The 27346-nt window shown below is 40.6% G+C and overlaps 1 protein-coding gene across 2 annotated transcripts in view; it reads right to left on the reverse strand.

Annotated features, from left to right (window-relative positions):
• The window catches only part of hipk2 (homeodomain interacting protein kinase 2), a 94528-nt gene that overhangs the window by 26637 nt on the left and 40545 nt on the right, over positions 1–27346 (reverse strand). For both annotated transcript variants that reach the window (XM_088006121.1, XM_015005069.2), the window contains exons 3-5: positions 5562–5685; positions 4719–4838; positions 2165–2251 (exon numbers count right to left, since the gene is read on the reverse strand). In XM_088006121.1, coding sequence (XP_087862247.1) covers positions 2165–2251; positions 4719–4838; positions 5562–5685 — 331 coding nt within the window. The remainder of the gene's footprint in view (positions 1–2164; positions 2252–4718; positions 4839–5561; positions 5686–27346) is intronic.

The raw sequence follows: 27346 nt of genomic DNA on the forward strand, positions 1-27346 counted from the left end.
TAGCAGCTCTGAATCTCACCTCCACATGTTTCTTTGGTAAATCGAGTATTGTTGCAACAGAGGAAGACAGGATACAGAGCTGGAAGCACCGAAGATACAGATAACCCAGGGGATATCATGCCAGCACAGGTTGGCTTCATTAAACCGTTTGCCTGGTGCTGTAAACCCAACAATCCCAGGAAATGATACCATCTCGTCCCAGCTGACCACGTTATTCCAGACCGGCCTGACACTGGCCCTGGGCACTACTGAACCTCCGTAATTGTCTCCATCATTTAAGCAGCAACATGTGTCGGGTGTCCGCATGGCTGGTTTTTCCAGGGGCCGCTGTCTGGATGTAATCAAGATGAACATCCACCAACAGAGGAAATCCACCTGCCCAAACCTTTTTATCTTGGAAACGATCATCAGGAGCTCAACCACGGAACGTGACGATGACATTTGAGCCATATTAGTCATCACTGAACCCATTATCTACCAGCAGAATCAGGTAAGGGTGATATATACACAGGTAAACATCACTCAGGTTCTGATCTGTCATGGGGACATGATAGTGAAATCTCCCCAACCCTACACTGCAAAAACACAAAATCTGACCAAGTATTTTTGTCTAATTTCTTGTGCAAATATTTTATTATACTTGAAATAAGACAAAACTAATTTACAAGTAACTTTTCAGAAAGATATATTATCTCTTTTTAAGTGGCCAGACCCACATCATAACACCCCCTCCACCGAGCTTTACACTTGACACAATGCTATCCAGCTATACTCTAAAGAACTAACCATACATGGTTTGTCCCTTAAGTGCAAATTGGCTGAGGTTTAGGATATCAGCAGCATTTAGTGGGTTTGGTTATTACATGCTTACATGAAATACAGATGGGGAACAGCCTCAGCAGCATAAATAAAGAAACAAAGTGAACGCATCAAGGCCTGTTAGCCAGTCGCTGCACATGTTCAGTTTGAATGTCTGTTAGTTATTAGACAGGCGAAGAGCCGTGCGGGAGTTTCAGCAAACAGCTGCTTTCATTTGGCTCTGTAAAACTCCGTGTATCAGTTGAACTCTGCTGCAGCTGGAGATCCGGCCTCAGCAGCGTAAATATTTAAAAGGATTTCATACATTTGATAGATAATTGTCAGGACGCGATGGATCAAACCGGCTCTGGACCTTAACCTGCTTGTGCTGGACGTGAGAGGCAGAGCAGAAGAAAGCAATAGTTCTCTGGTTCGACTTGTTGTGAAGGAAGATTCCTGCTCTGATGGGTTGCCAGATCTGGCTGACAGTTTCCAGCCCAAACACAACATAACGCCGCCCAATTCCACAAAATCAGCTCAATAAAAGTTATTTTAATAGCACCACATGTAGCCATATGTGGTGCTATGACTACATGACTACTACTTAAACAAGATATAAATCTTGTTTAAGGATTTAATTTGAGTTAGATTTTTAGGGTCACGATTCACTTCAGAAATGATCTTTAATTCAGAAACATGTTTTTCTATTTAGAGATTTTGTGTAAATTATGTGAATGACAAGGAGAAATGATAGCGTAAGCAAACAGAACATTTATTTTTAAAAATTCAGTTCCATACCGAATCATATTCCATCAGTTTCATATGTTTGTGCATGAAATTCTGAAATTTAAATTACCACTATCAGGTTAGCTGCGTAGCTTTTCCTTAAATAAAACATCAAAGAATTATTCAAAATATAATTTTACAAACAATTAAGCAGTCTAAAATAGATTTTTGAGCATTTTGAATCGATTCAGAACTCCCAGGACTAGGAATTGATTAAGACTAAGTATTGATTGATTAGGACTCGACTGCTGGAAGACAATAAAACTTTTGGTTTTTTTGGTTGTGTCTTTTTAAGTCATGATGTTGCACTAGGATTTCTACTACACAGTGCCACTTAATTAACCAATTACTAATAATTGATGATTTCACTTTCATTTCAAAGTAAATTAGCTAATAAAATAAAAGTGTGAACACAGCTCTCTGTCAAAAGTTTTGTGCTTTTCTGCCACACGACGTTAACTACTTTCCTCTAAACCTTTCCTAAAAACCAGTCCAAATGTGTTTCTTCCAGCCAAAAGTTCAAAAGCAGCCCAGTTGGACAGAACCTATCCAGTCTGGCAACATTGCGCGGACAGCGTACCTGTGCCATATCATCCAAGCAGTTGAAGATATACTTGCGAGCCTCCTTGGACTTGATCCCCGTCTCAGCCTCGTGGTCTTCCGGAGTCTGCAGGAGACAAGAAGCAGATGTTTGGTAGAAATACCATCAAACTTCTCCCTCTGGAAATATACTATTTACATTTGGCTCATTATAGCCTCTTGTTGTTGATGTGCAGCAGACCTCATCCTGCCCTCTGAGTAACCCAGGGGTAACACACAAATGCCCTGCTAACAGATTGCACACCAACGCCGCAACAATACGCAGGCGACACAGCGAATTTACACTGGAGCACCTGGACAGACACAAACCTGACGGGTATAAACATGCCATCATTACGTTCCAACAGATGCAGATTTACACCGACTGCAGAAATCTCCTGGCTTAACACAACGTATCTTTAATTACAGCCAGCAACGCGCCACAGCTGGCGTTTGGTGGAAACACATGGCGAGGTCGAGTTAAAGCTCAGCCGTCGCTCTTCAAAGAGGAAGGGACAGAGAAACGTTTCAAGGATGCCTTGATTTCACACAAACCAGATGTGGGACAGTCGTAACGAGCTGCAACACTGTGGCAGCTCTGCTCAGCCATGTCATGATGACTTTAATATACTCCGTTCTTCCTGAAATTCATCTTAAAGTTATTTTAAGTTTGCTTGTTCTGCAATTTTCCAGATATAGCAGAAAAAATAAAAAATGAGTAAAATGAGGTGTTTTTAGGGTTTCTTTGGAACAGAAATAAATCCCTTTAGAGCATGTTCTCTTCACATATATATATAGAACTTAAGATTGTCTTGCAAAAGTATTCACACCCTTGCATAAATGACTGAGTTACTCCTCCTGTTTTATCTGCAACTTAAAACCAGTTTTCATCCAAACTTGGCCTGAATTTTCCTCCATCTATCCTCTCATGTTGTGTGATCATCTTCCCTGCATCTGTTAAAGGAAAGCATCCCCACAGGATCATGATGCCACCACTGTACTTCACCAAGGCAACAATGTATTCAGGTTACTTTTCCACTAGATATGGTGTTGTGCATGTAGGTTAGGTAAGATGAGTGTAAAATGTTGTTTAAGAACCTAACCCTGCTTTTGCATGCTATTTCTTCACTACCAAGACATTTACACTGCAAAAACACAACATCTTACTAAGTATTTTTGGTTTATTATCTAGTGCAGGCATCCCAGTACACCTGAAATAGGACAAAACTAACTTATAATAACTTTTCAACAAGAAATCCAAGCTTGTTTTAAGTAAATAACTCATTAATATTGATGAAAATTACTAGCTTCACTGGCAGATTATTTCTCTTATTACAAGACATTTTTTCTAAGTGAAAAAATCAGCCATTGGATTCAATAGTTTTTATCAATACTCAAGAATTATTGACTTAAAGCAAGCTCATATATCTTACTGAAAAGTTTCTTGTAAGTTTGTTTTATTTCAGGTGTATTAAGATATTTGCACAAGAAACTACATTACATTAGATAAAGTTTATTGTTCCCAAAGGGTAAATGACCTTCAGCCAGAAAAGATCAATTGCAGATGAAAAACAAATGTACACTAAAGAAGAACTAGACAAAAATAATTGGTAAGATTTTGTGTTTTTGTTACAACACATCTTTATGTGCTGCAGCTCATCGCAGTCAATATGCACAATGTCTGTGTGACCCCCAGAAGTTCAGATGAAGCTGACGTTGTTTATTGAGTGGCCTAAATGGAGCACAGAGGGGCAGTGAGTGGAGCTCAGAGCAGCGTCAGAGCTCCCACACAAATCCATTTTACCCAACACAACACAACAGAAGCCTCAGTTTAATGCCTCACATGTACGGCAGGAAAAAATAAAAACACACACTTAATTATTCACTTTGTTCTGGGTTTATAGAGCAATATTTGTTTATTTTATTCTTATCTTTTCATTATACATGTTTTGTTTCATCAATCGAAATTAGCACAGGTGGATAGATTACCCAAAAATCATACTCAAGTAAAAAGTATTCGGTTTAAAAGGCTAATAAACTACTGAGTAACTGGTCAGAATCTGATTTAATATTTAAACTGATTACATCAAACAAACAAGAATGCAAAGTTATGTCCACATTCTGGTGTTTTAAAAGCTAAAAACAAAAATTACTAGTAATAAATATCATGACTACAACATAGTAGATTTAGGCAGCACTTTTCCAAATCATAAAACTTGACTTGACACATAAAACTTATCATCTGACACTTCCAGATCTTCATCATACCTCAGACTCAACAGGAAGAAAATAAAATTAAAAAAACAAACATTGTGCACAAACAAGAAGTCTCACCTTAACTTAAACTGTAGGTTTGTCTGTTGTCTGTATTTTATTCTATTTCATTTTTTGTTTTTCTTCATTCAGTGAAGTTACTCACAGGTAAAGTATCCAGAAATTTAAACAGATACTTTATAAAAGTAAAAAGTACGATGTAGTGAAACTACTCCTGAAAGTACATTTCAGCCACAAAGTGATGTAAGAAAATGTATCTAGTTATTTATTTTGTTTTGTACCTTCAGTCTCCAGAGGGGATAGGTGGAATCTGGGTCTCTGTTGAAGAACCTGGTGGTCTTCGTCCCTGCACTCAACAGATACTCTGCTGGAAGACCCTGCGTCTGTGAGATGTACCGAATCTGCAAGACAGAAATGCAAAAAAAAACAAACAAAAAAACACCCAAAATGAAGCAAATGCTTTGAAAGAACTTTGAGGTCTGAGACGGTCACTAGAGCATATAAAAAAAGGGACATGCTTTATGATGAAGGCTTGTTTGAAGGTTTAAAATACATTTACGTAGATAATAACAAATAATGATGGAAATGCCAGAAAGGGCTTAAAAGCAAATTATGCATGAAAGATTTTCTTATGTCAAAAAAGGATAATCAGTCAGATCAGAACATCTGCTGGTAGGAAAGAGCTACACGGCAATGCAGAACAGCAGCTATGCTAGCCTGCAACAATGATCGCATTTTATCTGAATTACCTCATAAAGAACCGACAGCAGCACATAAACAAAAGCAAAAGTTGGGAAAATCAGTTGTTTACTTAAATCTGTGCAAACCAATTGCCTCAAAAGAATCAAAAACTGCAATGTATAAAAACGAGTGAAGCTACGTTGTGCAATTTAAGAATTACAAAGCTAAAGTAACTTGATGAATTTTGTTGAACATAAATTAGCTTTTCTGCCGACAACAACAGCGTTCTGCTTATTAACCCCTTAACATTTTTACCAGAAGTAGCTCACATGATGTGCAGGTCCACCAGGTGTTTGCTAATTGCTGCTGGCTAGTCTGAAGGAGCTCAGTCATGTTTACTTGAAGTCTTTTATTCCAGTGTGTGTGAGGTAATGATGTGTTACCTGGTCGTATTCGGAGGCTCCGGGGTAGAGAGGCCATCCCAGAAACAGCTCAGCTATTACACAGCCCAGCGACCACATGTCTATGGCCTCACAGAACGGCAGGCCCAGGATGATCTCTGGAGCCCTGAGGGAGAACAAAACACACGTGGTCAGAGATCCCACGGCTTTATTCAAAACGCTGCGTATTAGTGGAAAACTCATAAACTCACTGCCAATGAAATGTACATGAAAGCAACGTTATAACTTTTGATAAATCAGCTAAAATCAATTTCTTGGCAGCTCATCTGAGCTGACGGACAGCAGCCTGGAGTCGTACGCAGAGGGAACCGTCAACATGGAGGAGGAATACATGTCAAAATATTTTAACACTCCAAAGCTGATAATGATTAAAACACACAGAAAATAAAAATCACATTCCTGCATATGGACACCAGAGACATTTCAATTAATCTGCAGCGTCGGAAGATTTCTTCCTGAGCTGCTGAGCTGTTAGCATGAAATGCGTTTTAGACAGTTTTATAGGAGACTACTTTCAGATCATTTATAATATAATCAATTTTATCAGTTCAGCTTGGACTTGTGTAAACGCTGGTACTGACACACTTAGATGTGGTCCAGCTTCCAGCACAAAGACACAGAGATTATAAGACCTTCCCTTCATACAAGTCCTCAACTTTAAATCCTTTAAATGATGGAAGAGAAATCGCAAACCACAAAGATAAATTCAGCTGTTTGACGGCAAACAAGACCTACACTGCTTTAAAAAGGCAGTTATTAGAACCACTACATATTGTAGGATTTATTCAATATTTTCATTTTATTTTATTTTATATTACTTAACAAATCACCAATATTGCAAATTGTTGCAGCAGTAGGACTAATTGTTTGTTTTCTGCTTAAAATAAAAGTTTTTATCTTGACAAAAGATTGATGGTCTCATATATTTCAGTCCAGAGCTCTTATTTATTTTGGTTTGTGCTGTCAGAAAGACGAATACACTCACATCTTCGATGACACCCAAAATAACCAGGAGCCCCGTGATTCCTCACACTAAAGTACTTTTAAGAGATTCTCCGCCTGTCATTGCTATAGGAGGGACACTCTTAGTCCAACATTTTCTTCTTCCTGCTCTAGGTGGGATGTCGTCTCTGGGCTCCACAGAAACCTAATCTAGGCTGAATCCACAGAAACCCCTTTCCATTCATCTGTAATATATATTAACAGCATGACACGCGGTTCAAAGGAGCTCAAGGCGGATCTTGGGAAGTTTCAAGTTCGCAATCCTGATTGCCGTGACCATGGTAACTCGCCCCCCACTCCTCAGGACTCGGCGGGCTCTGGCAGGGTTTTGGTCATGGGAAACAGCATGTTATGGGGAGACTTTACAGAGATGTGAAAGAGTTGGAGGTAAATGAATGAAAACACTGCACACAGTTAGAAGAACGTCTCCAACTGCAGCCTGCCAGCAGTGACGGAGGAGTAACAACAGGCCGCGTTTTTATTGGGATATGGCTGAAACATGGAGGCTGCAGGCATTACAAGGACAGATGATTATAAGCTGTAAAAGACAGAAGGAAGCAGAATACACTGTTCCAAAGAGGCAGAGGCACCAATAAAAGGTTAGGGAGAAATGCTTTACAAACTGACAGAAGGTGGTTATTGGGGTCTAAAGGGCAGCAGTGGAGCAGACACCAAAGACAACACTGTGGTAACAGTATCTCAGGGCGCCGTTACACACCGATACAGAGTCAACATCACACACAATGAGCTGGGGCATCAGTCAAAAGGTTCCCCAAGAAGCAGAGAGTGGACTGCCAGGAGGCGATAACGCAAGGAAGACGAGGAGGTTGAGAAAAGGAGACGGGCTGGAGATTCACTGACGACATGGGGACCGATGTAAACGTAGCTGCTGCTGCCGTCATTATATCTGGACATGGCTGTCCAGATATGGACATGTAGCCATGTCCATATCTGAGAAAACGGAGAAATATTTATGTTTTGGCCTGTCGTCCACACAAAAATTTTAATGTTACTAAAAATCATTATTTATAAAAATTTCAACCAAGTTGGAAATTTGAGAAAACTTAGAGACTGTGGCTACTAGCTAAAAGCTACTGGCTGTTGGTTACTTCCTGCTAGCTAAAGTAAATCAACATTTATTGTTTCTCTGTTCAACTTATCAGTTTATTAAGTTACTTAGATTTTTATTAAAGCTACTGTTTAACAACAACATCTCGTCATTTAGCTCCTACAATCTTGATTCTTTCATAGCTGACTACCGTATTTCCAGGCATAATGGAGCCTTCTGTATATCTGGACTTTATATATCAACCATCTTTGTTCAGGTGAACCATGGCACAATTAATTTATTTGAGAAAATTTGTCACCTTTAATTGCTTACAAATGCATTAAAATGCATTACAATAAAATATTCACGATATTAAATGTATAATATTCCTTTACCAGAAAAAAAGTATTTAAGATGCTGAAAAACACAGAAACATTTGAGGTTGAGGTTCTGTTGAGTGTCTGGCCTTTCAGTTCTCTTTACTTATTTTATTGCTTGTTGAAGAAGCTGAAAAAACGGAGACAACAACGCCACATTTGTGACTTTTTGACAATATATTGAGAGCAATATGGTTAGTGTGGTTTATCTAAATCACATTTCTAATATTCAAAACAAACGAAGCATGCATACTCTCTAATTTACAGTGGTAGGTATTTTTCAAAACTCCAATGGATCAAAAAGCTGATTTGATCCATTTATACCTTTGCAAGTACTTCAGTGAAGAAAAATGCAGGGACACTTCTGTTATGAGTCAGATTCCTCTAATAAAGACTTGCAACCGAGAGGAACCTCAGTGTAACCATGTTTTCTCTTTTCTATCTAAAGTGTGATGCTGCTCGAGTGATTTAAAGGCTGAACTCCACAAAATCCACTAAAATAAAGTGAAAGTGATATTTCCATTTCTTGCTGCTCTTTTAAACTGAATCTGAGCATGAATGTCTCGATGCTTGTGGTGACTGGTTTTATTGACTTGGATCGATTGCAGCCTGCGGTTTCTCCAGTTTTACACTATTACTGTGTTTAAGGGTCGTTTTGTTTCCCCTCTTTCTCTGACAGATCAGCAAAACAAAAACAGAGAGGAAGGAAGGGAGAGGGAGTAACCTTGTTGTGCATGACATGAAACCACAAATGCAAAGTTGCCCCCACCAATGCACATCTGCCACTGCCTGCAGAGCACCTTGAAGTTGCTGCTAATGCAGGCCTATCACTGGCATGGATAAGCAATGAAGTGATGAGTGCACACATCTGCTGAGCGTATCACTACTTCTCTGTTCTCCTTTTGCTCTCTACAAGAGCAGCACACAACACCGGACAATTTACACACTTTGGATCATTTCAGCAACGGAACTGGTTAAGTGTAGTTAAATTTACTGTTAATAAATGCTTGGTAGAAGCAGATTGGCTTCTGGAGTTAACAGATACTTCAGTTTGGAGACATAGTTGGGAAAAAGTGCAGTGTTAAAATTTAAGTTTCGTTCGGTGCCAAAGGATAAATCAAATCCACGATAATGTGGTTACAGATACCATCATGCTAAACTCTGCTTAGGTTATATAGATTATATTGTAAGGTATAATCAAATTAACTGTGATGTAAGACAAGAACCAACACATTACGGAGTAAATCTGTTGGTTCTTCATAAGTTTTCACACCCTACCCTAAATAAAAAAAATAAAACTACTGAGAACCTGATATTTAATTATCTCTATAAAACCACAGGCTCCGGCGTTCTGCATTCAATCACCTGATTATCAAACTGATTAACAAAATGAGCTGCAACATTCCCAGCTTAAGTTTTAATATTCATATTGCTCATATTTTAGGTCATCAGAGAAGAAGAAACAAAGAAAGCAGCTTTTGTTGTATTTCTATGGAGCTAATTTAGTCTCAAATGTACCAAGAGTACAAGTAGCGCGTTACATTGATCTGACTCTTGTGTGTTTATTAAAATGTTTATTTTAATGCATTTCTCAGTTTGCAAAGCTTGAGGATGATGTCCTGTTCACATTAAATGTTAAAAGCAGAATTCACTGTAATGTTTAATAAAATTCATTATCAGATCAGAAATTTTGTTCATGCAATTTGAAACAGTAATTTGAATTATTCTAAAGTAAAATAAGTGCAGTAGTTATTTTTATTTGATATTGTGAGTAAAAATAATAGAGAAAAGTGTCCTTTAACTAGGTGAGGGCAGATTTTATGAAATAGTTATTTGGTTTAAATTGCAGCATTAAGTTAAAACTCAATTTAAGATTGAAAACGTCTAACACCACTTCTGTCTTAGATTGAAACGTTTTAAGCTACTTTGGATAATTAACTGAGCTTACTGCACTGTTGGGAATGAAAATGTGATTGGACTGAAATTATTTTTGTGAAATCCCTTGAGATGACATTTGTTGTGAATTGGCGCTATCGAAATAAAACTGAATTGAATTGGGAACCATTGTTCTAGACTATGCATGTCTCATACAACACAGACAGCATGTAAACTAAGGCTAGCCAAAGGCTTTGAATGGTTCTGAATGGGCACCCAGCAGCATGAGAGGGCTCAGTGTTCGGGCTACTGCCTCTGACAGCACCAGGTCCCCACAAAGAGAGGTTGGGACGGGGAGAGAGGGAGCCAGTCTGCGTTTTGACATCCTCCCAGCTGGCCTGGTCATTGATGAGCCTCGATCCCCTTGGGAGACAGAGATGGCACGACTCATGAATGAGGCCTTTCTTCTGCCACCCCAACCCGCCCCAACACCTCGGCCCGCTCGCCCAACCTCACCATCGCATCCCTCCTTAGCCGCCCCTCCGCAAGCAAAACCTCCTTAAACTAGGCCGCCGAGGCCAGGCTGTGGCGCTCCCCTCCCCGCTGCCTATTCCGCCCTCTGCTGAACTTCGCTTGGCTGGCCCAACAGCCCACACACACACACACACACACACACACACACAGCTGACATCACAGGCTGTGTGCATGTCAGGATGTATCCATCAGGCTGACCTTCCCTTTGCATGGCTCCAGAAGGGAGACGGATGGATCCCCAGAACCCAGCAACATTTAAAAAGACATAAATGCACAACGCGGTTATTCCAGTCTCTTGACATTGGTTTGATCTTTCTCTTTTCCATATTTAAAACCTCCATCACTGGCCCTTATACAAACATGATTTATTCAAGAGGCTGGGAGTTGGGGGTACGGGAAAGAAGGAAGGCTCTTCAGGGTAAATAACAAGCTCTGTTATGACAAACTGCAAAAATGGTTCAGGAAGGAGCATTTTTCTGTGATCAGGAGAAAAGACCTTTCCATTAACGTTTCTCCACGTCTCTCCGCCGGTTCCCTTCCTCCCATCCCACGTCTCGCCCTTGCTAATGTAAAAGGCTCCTGGAGGTGCTGTGAATGGCTCCATCCCTCCCTTTGGGTTTCCATCTACATATTCATGCCCCAAAATGTTCCTCCACCACTTCTTTGAAGAAGCACCATAGAGAAACACTCCCAGATATAATGCATGGTGTTGGCCGACTGTGAAATCAATATGCAGAGCCGCATCCCCTGCTGTGCACCTGTGGCCCATCAGAAGTCAGCACAGCCCTACACATGTACTCACAAACATACATCACACCTCCACTGACGCACCTGAACCTATCACTTTGGAAATGGCTGCACACAACCCAGGCCATGCATATGATGATGGGATATAATGAAAGTGTATGCAGCAGCAATGGAGTGCAGGCTGCATTTAGATTTAGAGCTAGTGTTCCAGGTGGCTGAGAGGTGGAAAGAGGAGAGATATGTGGACATGGAAAAAGTTTTTACAGAGTCCTTGAGAAATGTCTCACTCCCCAAGCAGCGGCAACATTCCTGGTACTCAAGGTCTTGAAAAAAAAGGCCTCTCTCTCTCTCTCTCTCTCTCTCTCTCTCTCTCTCTCTCTCTCTCTCTCTCTCGGAGTCTCGTTGTCAGAAGAAGGGACAGAGAAAGCGCTGACAAGGCTGCCACTGTTTCGCCTGTTAAAGTATTAGCATTCCATGTGAGTCTGGCAATACATTACAAGACACAGAACTGGAGAGGAGGGAGGAATTTTTTTGATAAAAAATATGGACAGATCAACTTCAAAAGATGTAGAGACCCAAAGCACGAATAATTACGTGTATGGAAACATTTAAGCTCCTCAAACTGTATGGAAATTCAAATACATCAAAGCATCCTAATGTGAAATATAGCAGCGACCTATGCTGATTCAACACAACCTGGAGTCCAGTTCAGCTCTGCACCCACAGGGAGTAAATTGCAACAGAGAGCTAACAAAGATAGCATTTGCACACTCAAAGGTCCTTTCTGTCTCCCTCGGTCTCTCCATCTCACATTTTACACCTCCCTCCTCTTTGAGGCCTTTTTAGATAATGAAATATTCAGCGGGCAGAGAGCCACCCCGTCACTGAAGCACACATGGAGCCGTGTTGTCGCTGTATGCCACCATCAGTATTAGCATGCCACATTCTCTCACATAGCAAGACTCTTTGCCATTGAACAAAGACTGATTTTATTTTGAACAGCAGCATTTGAAGACATTAAATTTCTGTTAGCCTGCAATGCATTTACTTCTATCGAGTTTCCCCACCTTGGAGGAGAAATTTTTTGCCGTTTCAACTGCAACTACAGCCCATTTGTTCGTTTAGACGTCTCTTTATTGTTCCATCATAGCCTGTTGGTAATTGCCTCTTTCCCCTGGTTATTATTCTCCAGCATGCAGCTGATCCTATCAGTAATACATCTCATTTCCCCCCTTCAACCTGCTGACGGCTCCTGGCACAGCAGTGCCTCCACAGTATACCTCCACCCCTGATTTCTCGGTGCAGGGGTCAAAGGGACAAACCTCCGTCTGCAAGGTAGAGAGACGAGAAGAAATGACAGAAGATGAGGAACAGTGGGATGGAGACGGTGAGGTGGGGAGGGGTTGTAACAATAGAAGATGGATGCTTTCTTCATCAACAGCCACCTATAACACACTTACACACACACACACACACACACACACACACACACACACACACACACACACACACACACACACACGCACACACACACACACGCACACACACACACACACTCTCTGTCCTTCTGCCTCTCTTGTCAAAGGGAAGAGTGCCGAGAAGGATTTGCCATTAGTAAATGATGGGTATTGGTCATACAGTGATGCTGTCACATCAGACAGCCAACGGCGAAGATTTAGGGGATGCCAGGAGGGATCTTCATGTCTCCCTGACCCTATTAGGACAGAGGACTGACAGTCAGACATTATAAGGCCAACCTAGAAGCCTCAATCTCAGGCAACCATCTGAAAATCACACTGAAATAATAATAATTAGAATGATGCAGCCGTGTACTGTTATCTTATCTCTTATCTAATATGTAGTTAACACATTTCAGGTGTTCCAGTCTCTTCCATGGTCACAGTGTATGAAATCAAGCAGACTGATTCTGAAAACATTTTTTTCTGTCTGCTGCTTTAACAGCTGCATCCACACCTTTAATCACAAGATGCAACAGAAAGCATCAGACGCTGTGGTAGAAAACACACACACTGGTTTCTGAGGAGGTTTCTGGCAACTTGATACACAGGTTTGAATTTGGTGGTTGCACTGTGCCAGGTTTGAGGTTTAAGGAGGGAGTATTATGGCGTGGGATTGTTTTTCAGGCGTTGGGTTTGGCTGGTTGACCCAGTGAAAGGAACTCTTGATGCTTCGGGACATGTTGATACTGTGGCGATGGCCCTTTCCTGTTCCAAAATGACTCCTCACAGCACATGAATCTTAGTCCGTTAGGAGATTGGAGTGGAGAACTGGAGACTGACCAGCACAAAACCGTGACCTCACCCAACCAGAGCGCCTCTGGTATCTATTAGAGCAGAGGTTTGCAAAGTGTAGGGTAGCTAGCCGCCTCTCAGAGAGCAAATACAGAACTGCTACTTTATCGCTATTATTTCTGAAAACCTTTTGCTGTTCCTGTACTTGATGTTCAGGATAAACCATTGGGGTTTACCTGCTTTAGCTATGCGTAGCGCCACATGATATGATGCTTCAGTCCAACCCAGGAAAATCTCAACTTTAAATAATCATACTTTTTTATATATATTTTACTTGGCCAAGACTCTGTCTCCTTCCTCACTGTAGCTTTAGGTACTAAAAATATATCAATTTCATCTCTGGCACAGACTTGGTGAAGTTGGCTAAATGTTTGCAGTTACTTTTTCTGCTGTATTTTTCTATCCAATGCTCCCTGGGAAGAATGCTCATTCATATAAACGCCTTGAGAACAATAAGACCTTAACTTTTATAACGCCAGCTGTATTTTAAAGCCGATGTATTAACATTAGGATGCCATAATAGTTCAGGTGTGTTGAGTACTTCAAAGCCACTCAGTCGGGTGAAAGGAATCTGCTTGAGCCCAAACTGATCACCACAGCAAATCTGAGTGCACAACAAAATCAATAAGCTAAGTTACTGTTAGCAGTTGCTCCACTCCATTTGGTTCTGGTATGCAATGAGAGAAAGCAGAAACTGTGAAATATGCTGTTTTCATATCGTATTTGGTGGTGAAACCTTTGATCTAAAGATGGAAGGTGTTTGTAATTACTGGCCTAACCAAACACACTAAAGTGTTTTCTTGACAGTCTCTTTCTGTATCATTTTTAACATGTCTCTTTGAGTGTATCTTGTGCTATGTAGCATTATTACCTCTAACCTGTGTAATTTACCTCCAGCAGTTGCTTTAGTCCAACACAGCTCAGAGCAATACAGAGCCTGAGTGATGGAGGGGGAAGCAGCGGTTTGGTCAAAGTGGTCGACTGCTGGAGCCACCCATACTGGATATGTGATAAAACAACAGACGACAAGCATCTATTTGAAATGTGGCGCCGGAGAACATATAGCTCGGAGCCAGCAGGAAGCCATTATACCACCATAATGACATGTGTCTCCCTGCAGCACACAAACCTACAACCAGGCTGGAACAACACTCAGATTCAATCAGAAAGGCTGATAGGGCCAGAAGAGAAGTAGACATGGGTAGACATTTGCAAGGCTAAATATTTCCTCCTCCTCCACCTCATCCCTAGCATGATGCGCAGACTTACAGTATCTGGTATTTCCCTACCATCCCCCAGTATGCCCGCCCTGTCTTTATCACTCGGATTTGACTACCATCTTCCTTCCTCCCACCAGGTCAGGCAGCATTACCATCTCCTGCCTAATCAGATTCTGCTGTGCGCGACAGGAATTCTCAGCGCCCAAGGCGTCCCTGCTTCACGACAAGCTAACTGGCTGCAGAGAGCTGCAACTAAACCTCGGATCGGTACTCTGGAATAGAGCGGCTCCACGTCTCCTCGACCTGAAAACTGAGGAAAGACCTCCTGGTAGGATTCCCGGGGTTTGGGCCTTCGATCTGCCAGCTTTTCTGCTTTTCTCTGTTTCTGTCAGACCTTGCAGAAAACTGGTGGGATCGACTTACAGGATCTGACCCAGATTGTCACCCAACGTGGTCAGGAATTTGTAATGACTGACCCTTTGGTGGTTCTAACACATGAACATCACACATGCATGCATACACAATGTGTTTCTGGGGTTTCCAGAGTAATGGTGAGACTTCAGGTCAACTCACAAAAGGAATTATTGAACATTTTGAAGATATTGTTTGTCATTTGTATTTTTTTAAGGAAAAAAAGTGGAAGGAAAAACATTTTTTAAAATTGGAAACCAAATCTGGCATAAAACAGATCTGAGATTTTTTTTTATACCAAAAAAAAAATCTATATCGCCTAACTCTACCCTAGATAGAAAACTTTTAAAACTAATTTGAATAATAAACTGAGCTTAATGCATTGTTAAATAGAATCACTGGAATGTATGTATAAATGGACTGAATTGACTTTTGTTTATTTGGGATATTTGAGCTGTCAGACAGTAAATGAGACGACGGTTTTGTTTTTCCTACTTTCATACTAAAGCAGAGATCATTGAAACTAATTGAGAATAACAGAAATAACTCAGGTAACTCAGGTGTTTGTGTCGGTGAGGAAAAGCAGCGCTCGCTCATCTTTCAGAGCAGACATTAATAAGAGCCGTCTCCAAAAACAATAAGCCGTGATGACAGGTCATTAATTTGGCTAGGAAACTGTGCCCAGTTATTTGTAAGTACAGTCGCACGTGATCTCCTTTAAATGACAACATATACCTCTTCTCACTGTCATACAGACGCCGTTAATTTTCTCCCATCGTTCCACAGTCTGGGATAGACATAGAGTCATGCAACACATCATATGCAATAAATTGTTGCTTTTTTTCCCCAAGGAAAGCAATTATTATACAGCAACAATCAATACCATGTTGCTGTTTCATGTAGCAGTGCTTGAGGATTCAATTATTGTGGCCAGAACGACATTATTGCTGCTGCCATGGCCTCAGTGGAGGAGACACCAAGAAAAACTGATTCCATCTATGCAGTGATTTGAAGAAAACTCAGAATTCAATGCTGAATATGGCACTGTGACGTCCAAAAGAAGAAACAAGCACGGACCGTCTTAACAGGAGTTTACAGTTGATCCCAAACCGGCGGGCATTCTGTGGTTTTGTCAAACTGTTTGGACTTTAGAGTCAATTCCTCTTTAGAGAAACAATCAAGAGTCAGAACACAGATTCGGTTATGACAGCTGGAAACTAGAGAACCTCTGCTGATCCAAAACGACACAACGACCCGTCTCTCATTTACCAAAACGGTTTCAATGTTTACTGAGGCTTTTGGGAAAAAAGTAGGGATGAAACAATTAATCGGATTAATCGTTATGAATCGATTATTCAAATAATCATCTACTAATGTAGTAATTATTTCATTAACTGGAGACTCAAAGAAGGTCAATTTGTTGAAAAACATGATACTGAATAGTGATTAAGCCAAAACTGTACTATATATATATATATATATATATATATATATATATATATATATATATATATATATATATATATATATATATATATATATTTTCTTTTTACTTTTAAGAAACTTTTGCGTGTAAATATGTTTTAACCAAAACTCCTCAAGTTTTATCTTTACTCAGTTCAAATTCACTAAATAAATTATATGTTATTGCATTTTAGGCATTACAATGTTTACTTTCTTATTTAAAAGAGGAATTAAATTATTTATTTGCATCCTTTAATGTATTTCAAATATTGTATGAAACAGGTTTAGATGGTTAAATGAAATATCTGTAGAATGTGGCCAGTTTTGATCTGATTAATCATCAGATCAATTACTGATATGATCATTAGCTGCAGGCTAAGAAAAAAGCTGAACTTCTTCTATGGTTTGTATTTCAGTGCATCTGCTACAAACCCGACATCGTTTCAGAAAAAGACCACCATCCGACACGGTGGTGGCAGTGTGATGGTCAGGGCTGGATCTGTCATTCTATGTTAATAATCTTTCAATGTGGGTTAATATGAATAATCATGTAAAAATTCCTCCACAGAAATAATAAAAAAGAAACTCCTCACTAGTTATTGCATCGCTGGTTGGGCCGGTGGGGGAGATAACAAGTTATTAGGTTTAGGAGGCAATTAGTTTTTCACTTTTCCCCTGAATAAATGACAGTCTTCTGTTTGCTCTGGCTGCATTTTGTCTGATATTAAGATGTGTTTTAAGTGTGACAAAAAAGAAATCTGCAAAGAGGCAAATAGTTTTTCACAGCACCTTATTTTAGAAACAGCAGGAATAATTGTTGCGTAGATGAAACCAGTTAAATTACTAAATGTTGGTGTCAGCATCGTGAGAATCTAATCCCAAACGAAGCCTAAGGAAAACAAACATGCTTTCATCTTGGATTGTGTGGACTAAAGACACCTTCACATGCCCCCCTGACAGCTCCATAACTCATAATTGCCTTTTTAACCAGGTGTTTTCCCTCCTTAGCTCATTCTGCCCAGCGGGAGGACCGTCCTCCTGGTGACACACCACAAAGGCATTCTGGCACCCAACGTTTCCTTTTGTTGTGGCATCGGAGTCAGCGGCACGGCAACAAACTGCAGGATGATTCTCATTTTTCTTGACAGGTTTACAATTATTTCAGAGGAGAAATTACAACACACTAAAATTTCCTTTTCTTAAAACTGTAGTTTTCCTCTGATGTTTTCTTCTGGAAAATAACCAGAATGACACGGTGTGAAAAAAGACAGTGCTGACCTCCCAGACACCCTGGAGCAGCCAATCAGATCACTTCTCTCTCACTCATAGATGCGCTATAATTGGCTGGAGGGTGGGAGATATCACTAGTGGGGATTCTGGTGGCGGGAAAGAGGGAGGGAGCGAGAAGCTGGGAGGGGGGAACAAAGGAGCGCTGCTACGCCTCCTCTCTGCACTTTAACCGACCCTTTGCTGGAGACAGGGAGGAAATTTCCAGAACAAAAGTGTGCAGTCGTCCTGAAGGAAGCGGATCTCAGCTGACCGGCGTACCGACCCGTCGCTGGAGGTCGTGGAAGAGTCTGACCTGAGCCGTCAAACAGGAAGCGCTCCGTTTGACGAGCGGTCAGAAAGAACATCGCACAGCCATCAGCTGCACAAATGGATCCGCAAATTACCAGCAGTGGAGAAATTACTACTTTTACCTGTACCTAAGTAAAAGTAGAAATAAACAGATGAAAATGTGCTCTAGTAGAAGAAAACATTCCACGTCAACATTTTCACTTGAGTAAAAGCTTTTAAAAATACTAAAAATATTGAAAGTAAAAGTACTTGTTGAATGTATTACCTAATGCAATGGTTAGTCTATCATTAAATGTAGTTGCTTTATTTTCTTAATGCATCAATGTTGTAGAGTCTGCAGATAATGCTTGTTTTTATTGAGTTTACTCTCAGTGACATTTTCACTGACATCTGAACTCCACTTTATCATCAACTTCACAGTTAAAAACTCTATATTGAACAATACTTTAATTTCCTGACACCATTTTAAAAACTTGTTCTCTTGAACCATTTAACTTGAATAAATCGTTGATTATTTTTAAGCTAAAAAGATAAAAAAAAAACAATGTGATGTGAATGCACTGTAGAATCCAATATATTATAGAAATGTAGTGGAGTAAAAGTCAAAAATACCCACGACTGGATCTACTTAAGTAAAGTACAGATACATGGAAAATGTAATTACGGTAAGTACAGCGAAGTACTACACCCCACCGTCCGTTTTCTTCCGATTAAAAAGACAAACATGCACATCCCCTTTTCCCAGAAGTCACTGCTCACAGCTGGCCTCGCGATCTGCAGCTCCAAGCAGACGCATTCCACATGAAGGGCCCCGGGGGGCCGGCGAGCGCTGCAGCTGGGCACTAAGCTGGGCTGTTCTCTGCCTCTCTGCACACTTTTAAAGGGGACCTATTATGAAAAATTCACAATTTCATAATAGGTAGAAATTCAAACTTCTTTTTGGGTTTCTACTGCTCATTAAAACAACCCAAGCACTTAAAAGAACCTATCAGATTGTATCGGCCGATACCAAACCTCAGATATCGGTACAGGGAGTGAAAAAATCCAGAAACCACTTGCTGTATTCTTACAGATTGTGCAGGAGGCTCTCTTAATGCTTTTCAAAGAGTACAGTTGTACATTTTTGCATCTGTTTGTAGTTATTTTCACGTGCGAGTTAAATGTTGAGGGGAGCGTGGCCAGCAGCGGCTTATTTGGATTTAAAGTGACAGAGACACTAAATCAGCTCAAAATAGTCAGAACTGACCCGACTAAAGTCCAACAATGAAACAAAAAAATCTACTGAACATGATTTGTATCCTATCTTAACTTGTTCAAGGAAGCACAGTAGGTCACCTTAACCATATCTACCGTATGAACTCCCAAAAACCAGAACACTTTCTGCCTTCATTTCCACATCAGAAGCTCTTTGGGTCATCAGCTCAGGTTGAGCTCAGACAGCGAAGTCGAGGGTCGCAGCAACCTTGGATCAGGATGAAAACGAGCAGCTTGACTGGTAATGAGTTACCTCTATATGCCATTACACCTTCATACAGCAGAGAGCTGCGTTCAGGTGTAATAGGACATGCTGGCAAACAGAGTACAGTATCTAATAAGATCTGTGACTGAAGCTGTCTTGTTGCAGGCAAACAGCTACAGCAGCAAGTTTATGAAACCAACTTCATGATGCAATAAATAAATGTATGAGCCAAGTTTGGAGGCCCGCAGAAAGAACACCCTGGTGAGAATATGAGACGAGATCATCAAAACTTCATTTCAGAGGTCTGATGATTTCACGGATCAGATCCTCATAAACTATCAATCACAGGTGAGAAATACTTGACAGGTGGTTTTGTCGGGTCTCTGCCTTGACATTTCTATCATTTCATTAGAGAAATAAGGCAGATTTAATCAGAGGAGCGCCCCGAGATGAAGTTTAGCTCTAAAAAATGAAAACAGAGAATCTGTAATGACGTGTGGTCCTCCTGCTCTCCTCACTGGGCCTCAACAAAGCAAATCAGTTATCTGGAAAAGCTGGATTCACACACCTCACTGACTTTAACTTTCATACATTTTCTCTCATTTCATCTGAAAACTCTACATTTTGTTGGGGTTGATGTCAAAGATCAGCACAAATGGGAGAAGAGCTGTGAAGTTGAGGGAAGAGAAAGAAAGTTTTAACATTTTTTCAGGAATAAAAATCTAAAAATGTTTCATACATTCGCATTCAGCTGCTCAGTCAATACTTAGCAGCATTTCTGGTGCGATCACAAATGAAAGACTCTTCTCTCCATCAGTGTTGCGTTCAGAGACGAGCTGCATGTCAGAATAACATCAATTTGTAATATTATTTGTCTAATATTACAATAAATTTGTCAATTACATTTAAACTGCAAACAAAAGGTTTATTAAACTAGGAGAATATATTATTTGAAATCATGGCTTAAACACTTACAATCAAATATTGATGCAAGACTTCCCTACTGTTGTGATATCAGTGAAATTTAGTTTTATTTTATTTTTTCTATTTTTATTTGATTGAATTTTTTGTCTTTTTTATTCTATTGTATTATCAATTATTTTTATTTCAGTTGATTTCATTTTCAGTTTTATTAATTCAGTTTAGTTTTTATATTTATTTTACTTATTTTCTTTGTAAGATTTTTGTTTTATTATTTATTTTATTTTGCATTGTTTATTTTCTTCTTTCAGTTTCTTTATTTAATTTTTATTACTTGTGTTCTTTTTTATATTTTTGTTTCATCTTAGTTTGATTTTTACTGTTTATTTTATTTTCTGTTGTCGTTTTTTTTCTATTTTAATAAACTTTTTCACTTTTCTAAATTTTACTGATGCTTCAGATTTGACGTATCGTGCAGCTCAACAGAAGATTTTGCCAAATCTTCTTAAAAAAGTCAAAAGTGCTCAAAGCCACTCAGATTGGATGGAGATGATCTCAGCTCAATCCGTTGACTCTGACCAACCGACCCGCCTCTGCTGATGAACTCACCCCAAAGCATGATGCTGCTACCACCATTTTCCACCTAAGGGGTTCTGTATCCAGGGAAATCTGCACACAAAGCTGTGAAGGTTAGTTTTTCTGTCATCTCTGAATGATCAGATGACAGATTAATTTGAGCTCTGGGAGATTTTCAAAGTTTAGTGTGTGTTTATTAGCTTATTTGGTGAATTCTGAAGGAAACTGCCCTGCCTCACTTTTCACATTATTTCTAAAATCCTGATAAATTAGGTTAAAGTTTGTTAAAGATGTGGAATGAAAACGTCTGCACAGCAGAGCGTAAATGTTTCCACATCTACTAATGTCTGTATCTCTGTGTGTGTGTGTGTGCGTGCGTGTGTGTGCGTGCGTGTGTGTGTGTGATTAAATACTAAAGGCCAGGCTGTGTTTCATAATTTCAGTAAATGCCATGCAGTATATCAGTCTAACTGCGTATGTCCGCGCCTGTTTCCATTTCTGTAATAGAGACTGCCCTTCTCCCATCAGCGAGCCCAAATAACACACGCTTGTCTGCACAAATGGGCCCACACACACACACACACACACACACACACACACACACACACACACACACACACACACACACACACACACACACACACACACACACACACACACACACACACACACACACACACACACATACGGCATGTCTGATGAGCTGACACAGAAAACTAGATTTTTTTAAGCAAAAAGAGGAGAAATTTCAGCAGTGGACACTCCTCCAGCTGAAAGTGCATCGCTCTCCTCCAGCAGATCTGTTTATTTCAGACCAGTGACACAAAAGCCACAGCGGCGCGCAGGCAGGCTTATCTCCGCGCATCCCTTAAAACACGGCGCAGCCCCCAAAGAGCTCCCCAGTACTCCACATGCCACTTTCAATTAGTTCCACAAAGAGAGCCTTCTGCTAGCAAAAGGAAGATGGGAGCTCATTACTGAATTCCTCTCTGCTCTGGGCTTTGAAATATAGATCAGGAGGCTATGTTTGACTTCTCGGGTCTTGGATGTGCCAATCGGCGACCACGCCACACCAGTCTGGAGCAGATGAGCACCGAGCGCCGTCTCATGGATTAACCGCTCCTCAGGTTTAACGGTCCCTGCAGCTTACCCTCAATCTCACCATCACCATCGTCTTCCTCTGTTTTTGTCTCCATTTTTCTCGCTCTCTATTTTTAAATAGCCCAGCTCAAAGCCATTAAACACAGGAATGGGAAAATACTGATTCTAATAATCTGATGAGAGCAAAAGAGAGAGATGTGGAGCAGGTATCATGTCACACAGAGGAGCATTAAAGTGGGGGGGGCAGGAGCAACAGCGAATAAGGAGATGCAAATTCATTCAGGTACTCTAATGAAAATAAAGCTTAGCAAAGCAGCAAAGGAGGAGGCTTTTTATGGAAATGAACAGCTGTACAGTAGTTCATTAAGGTTAGTTTAGCACATTCAAATTCACTGATTAAAATATGCTTGAAATATTTGCCAAAATGTGATCAAAGTGAGACAGAAATCAGCAGCATGTCTCAGAAGAGCAGCTCAGTTTAAACAGGAAGAACCACAGAGGTTTGGGGAAAGTATTCACACCCCATCAGGCTTCTTCACCATGCAGATATTCAGATCTGGAGCCGAGTTCATGTTTACTTTGACTGGTTCTTATTATTTATTATTAGAAGGACTTTAACATAAAGAATAATAAAATCACGAATGAAAAGGAGCAGAAATAAGCATAAACTATAATATCTGACCCCTATTCAGCAGGCCATCACACACATATTTCAAACACACACAAATACACACCAGTTTATTCAATGCCACATCGTTTCATCATCAGGATTTTCACATTTCTTTTAAATTAAAAATGAGATTTAGTTTGTTTTATCTCACTCTCAAGATTGTTCCATAAACTGACACCTTTAACTTAAACCCATCTTTCTATTGTCGTTATCCTGAATCTAATTGTTTTTTTTTTTATTTTGGCTTATTGGCTGCTCTGAATGTTTTGTTCTTTCAGCTATTGGTCTTTTTTGCGTCAGTATAGTTCAGTTAGCCATTAACTGATTACTAAATTAGTTGACCATTAGACCTGTCATGATGACAAACTCTGCTGGAAAACAAATTGTTCTATAAGCTATTGCAATAAACAATAATATTGTTGTTTTGAGACCATTTTCAAATGATATAACACATTCTCAAAGATCAATAATCTTTAAAACGAACATTTAACACTGGAAGACATTTTAAATATCCAAAATGAACAAAACAGAACAGTATCTATGCTGCAGACATTAAGTTTATCCCTTCATTTAGCAGCATCCATTAGCGGCGTCCTCAGTGGATCGCCACCAGCTACGTAACAAACAGGCAGTTAATTAGGAGCTGCTGGATGAAGCTATAGAGACTGACCATTAGAGATCAGCCACATGGTACACTTTCATTCAGCACTGGAAAAAAATCCTGTCTGGTTAGGCAATATCTCCCCTGCCAGTCAGTCGCTGTCTGGAGGTACAGACCGGGGTTCAAGTGTCAGCGAGGCCACTGATGGAAAGAGATGGGCGGCGCGGTGGGGGGTGGCTGCATGTATATTACCGAGAAGAGAGGTTATAAGGTTTTGATAGCGCCTGATTCGCTTTCTATGCAAATCACAACAATTGCAGGAAATGCCTGGGCCTTGGCTGCAGTTAATTGCCACAGCAATAACAAAGGAGGGCTTCCTTTGAGCGGAGAGGCAAATTAAACATTAGTTTAGAGTTTTCTTGGAGACCAAGGGATGCTGTAATTACCTAGAAACCAACACATCAGCACTTTGCACGCGACACGTCCCACTCCTGCAGCAAAACAAATGTAGCTCATATTCTGGGAGAGAGGTGTTTTGGGAAAGGGGGGAGGAGGGAAGTAATCAGAAAGGAGGCGGAGGTGGAGAAGGGGACAGAGAGGGATAAGAGCAGGAAAAAAGGGACAGAGATGGAGAGATGCAGGAGGATAATGAGGAGAGAATGATGGTGCAAATCACCTCTGTGCAGCAAATCAGGCATCACAATGGTCACCCGTTATTAGCGTACTGACCCCACCCTGCTCCGGCCTTTCTCCTCCCACATGGGTGAAGAAGACACAAACCAGCCTTACTTCCTGTGGAGCATTTCCCTAAATGTCACATTAGCCCTGAAATAAGAAATGTGCATTTCTTCTCACTTCAAAATACTCCGTTTGATTTATTTGTCAAAGGAAAAAAAAAACTGAATTTCTAGTAAATAATGTAATTATTGTAACAAAATATTAGATTCAAAAATGTTGATTTGCAAAATGACCTCACTCAAAAATGAACTCTCCATGTTCAAAACGTGTGTGAGTCAGATGAATAACACAAATAAAACTTTGCAAACGGAGCACCTTGACATCTAGCTGTGTTTGACCTGAAAGCTCTTCGTTAATGTGGGTCGGCGCGTTAGAGCCTGATCCAGAAAAACAAATAAGAGCTGGGATATGCACCCATGGAAACTCTGGAAGACGTCGTTGGGTCTTTGACCCCCTGGGGGGAGCGAGTCCCTGGCCCAGTCAACATGGGCAACATTGGGCCTTGAGCACAGCGGAGTGTCCTGGATGGCTGGTTCTGGTCTATTCTACTGGTTTGATCTACGTCTCAGGGCAGTGGCACGGCACCCAGCCTGTAACCTAAATGTTCACTGGAAAGGCCCGTCTCTCCCTGCAGCTACAGCCTGGCCTGTATTCCAACCTGAGTGCATCCATCTTTCTTCCTCCCAGTCCACTCGTTCTCTGTTTGTTGTCCTGTCTTTATTTCTTGTTTTTTCCAGGCTGCAGATCTTGATCGCTCTAACACCATGAATCCCATGGACGCATGCGGTCGTACGAACCGCCGATCATGCCCTGGAAATGTAATCAACCGGCACAGCTGGGTGTTTGTTTGTGCATGTATACACAGATGTGCATATAGTGGCGGCCATGCAAACAAACAAAGGGAGTTCCATTCAGCGGCGATAAGAGCCAGCTCTGGTGGCTGTGAGCTCTTGTTGGGATTTATGCTCTGAAAGCAAAGCTTTTGTGTTGTATTAGTCACACAAGGCTGACCCCCGTCTCACACCAGGACATGCACACATATGCACATACACAAATCCCCTCACGTCAGCAGGCCAGACTCATAAAACATTCACTCACTAATCGGCATGAAGTAATTTGGCCTGTTTCTAAACTTTTCTTTACCCCTATTACTCCTCCATGTTCGTTTAATGGAGACTATTTCCAGACATTTAATATCTCTCCTCCATACAAATGTAAGCCACACCAGGGAAAACACAGCTGACCCCTGACCTCAACCACCTGTGAACAGAGAAAACCCACAAAAACACTTTCAACTGCCTATTTTAATAGACCAAACACCAAATGTACTCTAATACACACCAATACGCGTTATGGAAGTAATCTTAGCAGTAGCAGTAATATTTCTGCTCACATGGACTCAGCCAATTAGCACCAAGGAAAATAAAGTTACGTGATGCTCCTGATGCTCAGTTACAACTTTTTGCTGAAATCTGATTTTTTTAAAATAATGCTACTAATTAAATAGAACCACAGTGACCTAGACATCAACCAAGCTGTACTGTTGTAACCAACAGGAAAATTCAACTGCAGAAGCCACCATTTAAACCAAAGAGGGCAGCGCTGAGACAGTTTCAAGCTAAATATTGCATAATTTAAAAACATTAACACAAAAATGTCACAATTTGCACATAAACATAAAGATAAAACTCGTAAGGACCAATTTAGACAAAATGTTAAATTGAGGTTTAGTTACTCTTTAACAACTATGACGCTTGGAAGTGGCAGTAAGTATCATGGCTGCTTTTCAGCATACAGTACGGACAGACTTCCTATATTTAGGATGCATAAATCAAGAAATTGAGATCTTTGTGACAAGAATCTGAAAAAACAACGGTGGATTATACACAATTATCAGAAGAAACTCAGCTAGTTTCAGAGAAAGGAAAAACAGTCAGTTGACGTAAATGTTGATTTTTTTCCCAGCTGTATGTGAACAATTACCTTCATTTGCTGCAGAACTCTTGAGAATATTACTTTAAAGCAAACTAGATCTACATTTATGAAATCTTTTTAAGCAATATAGAAAAGGACACCTGCTAATTTCAAAATCTGGGCATCATGCAAAGGATTAGCGACGTTACGACACAAAGGCAAACTAGACTGCAAGAGGGACAAAGCAATGCTTCTGAGAGCAGCATCAGGGATGGATTGAATTACATCACAGAGCTGCAGTTATGTAAAGTATTAGATCACAGAAAAAGCTAAAATCCTTTTTTAGTTTAACCCAATGCTTCTGATTGTGCTCACGTCTGGTCAGCCAACTTTGCAGAGCTGTAGAATATGTTTTAACTTTTGCATCAGTCTCGATTTTCACTAAATATTTGCTCTGAGAGGCACAAACACAGGGACCCACTGTTGAGCCGGCGCTGGAGGGGGTTTGAGATCCCCGCATCCTCATCTCGAGGAATAAAGAGTATCCCAAAGAGGCAGAGGTACGCGGGGAGGGGGCATCAAAGCTTGTGTGATCCAGAGGTTGTTATTCCAACCCACTGCGGGGCCTCCTGGTCCGTCTCAGGCAGCAGGGAGGAGGAGGAACACTGACCACGTCCCATCTCTGTACGCAACCGTGTTTTAACCCAGCCTCCACCGCCGCCTACATCTGAAACTCTTTCACATTCACTAGCTTTCCACTTTGCATTCTAATAATTTCCATCTGACCGCGTGTGCATGTTTTTGCAGGCGACATGAATAGTCATGAGCTGCACATGCCCTCACTAAAGGACTAATTTAGATCTCCACTGGTCGCTTTTCTTCCCAATAACTGCAGGAAGGGCTTTGCAATTCCTGCCTTCTTGTTGAACTTGTTCTAAACTCCAGCTTAAAAACATTTTTCTCATGATCCTTCCCTCAATCTCTCGCCTCCTGTGTAGTTTAGCAGAAGAAACGAGGAGCCAGCCTCTACTGGACCTTGTTTTCTTCCCTCAGTGGAAAGGCATCTCAACAGGCCGGCTATTGACCACGTCCACCAGGAGAGGGAGCGGGTCAATGTGACTAAAAGCAGGGGACCATTTTGAACCACTTAACTATAATCAGTAAATGCACCGCGGTTGCAATTAGCGCAGGGCCACCCTGAGAGTCTTCGTTTTGCTCA

The sequence above is a fragment of the Poecilia mexicana genome, unplaced genomic scaffold (genome assembly GCF_051168715.1).
Source record: "Poecilia mexicana isolate PSO_F unplaced genomic scaffold, ASM5116871v1 scaffold_6, whole genome shotgun sequence".
In the NCBI taxonomy this organism is placed as follows: Eukaryota; Metazoa; Chordata; class Actinopteri; order Cyprinodontiformes; family Poeciliidae; genus Poecilia; species Poecilia mexicana.